The sequence below is a fragment of the Solanum pennellii genome, chromosome 2 (genome assembly GCF_001406875.1).
Source record: "Solanum pennellii chromosome 2, SPENNV200".
Lineage (NCBI taxonomy): Eukaryota > Viridiplantae > Streptophyta > Magnoliopsida > Solanales > Solanaceae > Solanum > Solanum pennellii.
Window position 1 is genome coordinate 48,632,129 of NC_028638.1, and position 2,775 is coordinate 48,634,903.

General features: G+C 34.5%; 1 protein-coding gene across 1 annotated transcript; it reads right to left on the bottom strand.

Moving 5' to 3' along the window:
• Positions 1–279: 279 nt before the first annotated feature.
• Positions 280–2,164, bottom strand: LOC107010726 (deoxyhypusine synthase-like). The gene is made up of 7 exons (XM_015210013.2): positions 1,967–2,164; positions 1,716–1,883; positions 1,426–1,644; positions 1,262–1,348; positions 1,053–1,176; positions 724–959; positions 280–634 (listed from the first exon to the last, which is right to left on the bottom strand). Exons 1-7 carry the CDS (start codon positions 2,162–2,164, stop codon positions 533–535), a joined length of 1,134 nt encoding a protein of 377 aa, XP_015065499.1. The 3' UTR covers positions 280–532.
• Positions 2,165–2,775: the final 611 nt, after the last annotated feature.

Below are 2,775 nucleotides of genomic sequence, written 5' to 3' on the forward strand. Positions count from 1 at the left end.
GAACTTATTTTATTAATAATTTTCTATCCCTTTTCGGCCTACGTGGCACTATCTTGTGAGCCCAATATTGGTTAATTTTTTTTTAAAAGATAGTGCCACGTCGACCGAAAAGGGTATAAAGTTACTTATAAAATAAGTTCAAGAGGGTAATATGACCTTAGTATAGTATAAGTGTGTCTCTGAAATTTCGGGCATAGATTTAAGGGGATAATTATGCATTTTCCCATGTGTCATTAGAATTTAGCTAAAAAAGAAATTACTAAAAAAAAATACACACTAAAAATCAATTTCAAGAACTAATAAATCATCGATACAATTAACAATATGACACAAACACATAAACATCAACGCTCTCCACTAAAGACCAGAGAGAAGCTAAATATGGCTCCCTCCCGAAATAACAAGGTGTGAGGAGGGGGAAGGGAGGATAATTTATTTGAACAAATCCCTCCTCAATTATTGATCTGCACACTAATAAAGATGACTTCAAAAGTAATTAAGCAGTGCATATGTGATTGGAAGGACAATTTCCTTAATGTTCAAACTTGGCACCGTTCTGGCAGAGATTCTTACGCTTAGCTGCAAATGTCTCAGCTACTAATATAGGAAATGCAATTGTTGCATCACAATGCACCTGCATTCAACAAATCGAAAACAGTACAAGAAAATTAGAATCTCACATCCTATAAATATATATTAGTTAGAGGGTTATAAGTTGTTAACCTTTGCGCTCTTGGCACCAACACGTATCTTCCCCCATGATACAGCTTCATCAGGACGGGCACCAGAGTCACTACCATCATACTCTTGTGCAGTGTTAATTAGGACAGCAAAATCTGCACCATTGCGCATCATATTTGCATTGCAAATATGGTGCTTAGGCAGTCCTCCACCCAAGATAATTATTCCTGTCTTCCTCAAACCAGCATGGACAGCTTCATTATCCATTGCCCTCACATCTGATTATATAATTCTCTATTGTCAAACAAATTCATGATGAAAGAATTAGAATTACAATCACTTGATCGATCGATAAGATAGTGATATGATACCTCCAACAATGTCTAACACTAGACCAGGATTACCATCTTGGTCTCCCTTTTGGTAAGAATGAAAGTATAGCATGTCACCTATTGATCCATCCGTCAAGCTAGGGCAGAAGACAGGAATTCCATTCTGAGAATGATAAATACTCATTAGTTTATAAACTCAGAATCAAATTAAATAAGCACTAAACTATTTTTATTTCTAAGAAATGTACCTTGAAAGCCCAATACAAGTATGAGGTTTCATCATTAATTTCTTTACCAAGTCGAGCAATGACTTTAGATGGCGTCCATAGAACGTTCTGTAACACAAAAAGAAGCTAAGTAATGACAAACAGAAACTCAATTAAGTAATGAGCCAAGAGTACTAGATAGGTACCTGATTAGTCTGCTCGTCATACATTTGGTCAAAAATTGGCATGATCCAATCCTCAAATTTGCAGTAGTTATCATTTGGAACCAATAAATTACCAATACGGTTCAATGCTTTGGACCGTAGAGCAGCTCCAGGTAAAGCAAAGTCCCCCTTATAAGTCGGTGCGAGGCATTTTATGAGATCCTCTTCAATACCACCAGCTGTAGTAACCAAAACATCAACCTGTAGGGAGGGAACACTAAGGTTCAAACTTGACGGTAATAGAGACGTAAAATAGTGGAAACGGTACTGACCATACGGTGCTGAACAAGGTAACGAATGGTCTCTCTAACACCAGAAGAAACAAGGTTTGAAGTGAACCCCAAAAATATTTTGCACGTTATCGACTCTCTATATGCAGCATCTCTTTCTTTTGCGCTGCAATCCTCCGTGGGCAACTCATGTGAAAGCCTCCAATTTAGCTTCAAAAACATGAATTTCAAACTTCAGGAATCTAACTTCAAAACAATTTTATCTCAAGTTAAAGAAATAAGGTAAAATTAACCATTTGATTAACAATGTCAATGGCGTCACCAAGATTAGAAGCTTGGAAACCAGTGGAAACCATGGATTTGATAAGCTCAGAATAGTTAACGCCTTTATTGAAATCGTAGCCCACAATTTTAGTGCAAGAACCTTCTAGATCTTCCGAAGATTCTTTCAGAACTGCCGATCTAACCGATTCCATCATGTTGCCGTTCATTATTGCTAGATTATGCAAATTAGTTTCTAAGGAATTTTATTTTATGTTATGAATCGAAATCCAAATGGGGGGTTTAAATATGCGTACATAATAATAGTAGGCACTTCGCAGCATTATAAATTACAACTAGATTCCCTAAATTAAAAAATGGTTATGACAACTAGGTTTCCATTAAAAAAATCTTTTATGTAGTTTTCATATCTACTCCAAGATTTTAGTCGAACAATCACCCATTTAATTTTGTTTTGTCCATATCTTTTCTGATTTTTGCTGTCTTCATTCTACTCTATTTCTATTTGTTCATATTAATCAATTATTTTACCAACGAAATAATGTCTCATATTCTCTTTGTTCGTTTTTTGGTTATTATCATTTTATATCTTATGCTTCTTAAGAAATTAGATAATTTTATTATTGTTATTTTATTATAATAAAAATTATTTTTAACGATAATTAATATTCATATCGTTAGAAGTCTGAGTTTTCGATCTTCCTATTATGGAACCTAATTGTCACATGCATGTGTATCAACACATTGGTATGCGTAAAAATAATTATTGAAAACTTAAAAGTTGAACCTATTTATTGATTCACTTTGGAAGTCAATCGAA

Coding starts and splice junctions, on each gene's coding strand:
- LOC107010726 (XM_015210013.2), bottom strand. CDS start 2,164: ATGAACGGCAACATGATGGAATCGGTTAGATCGGCAGTTCTGAAAGAA. Junction 1,884..1,966: donor TTGACATTGTTAATCAAATG/GTTAATTTTACC, acceptor ATGTTTTTGAAG/CTAAATTGGAGGCTTTCACA. Junction 1,177..1,261: donor ACTTGTATTGGGCTTTCAAG/GTACATTTCTTA, acceptor TATCATTCTCAG/AATGGAATTCCTGTCTTCTG.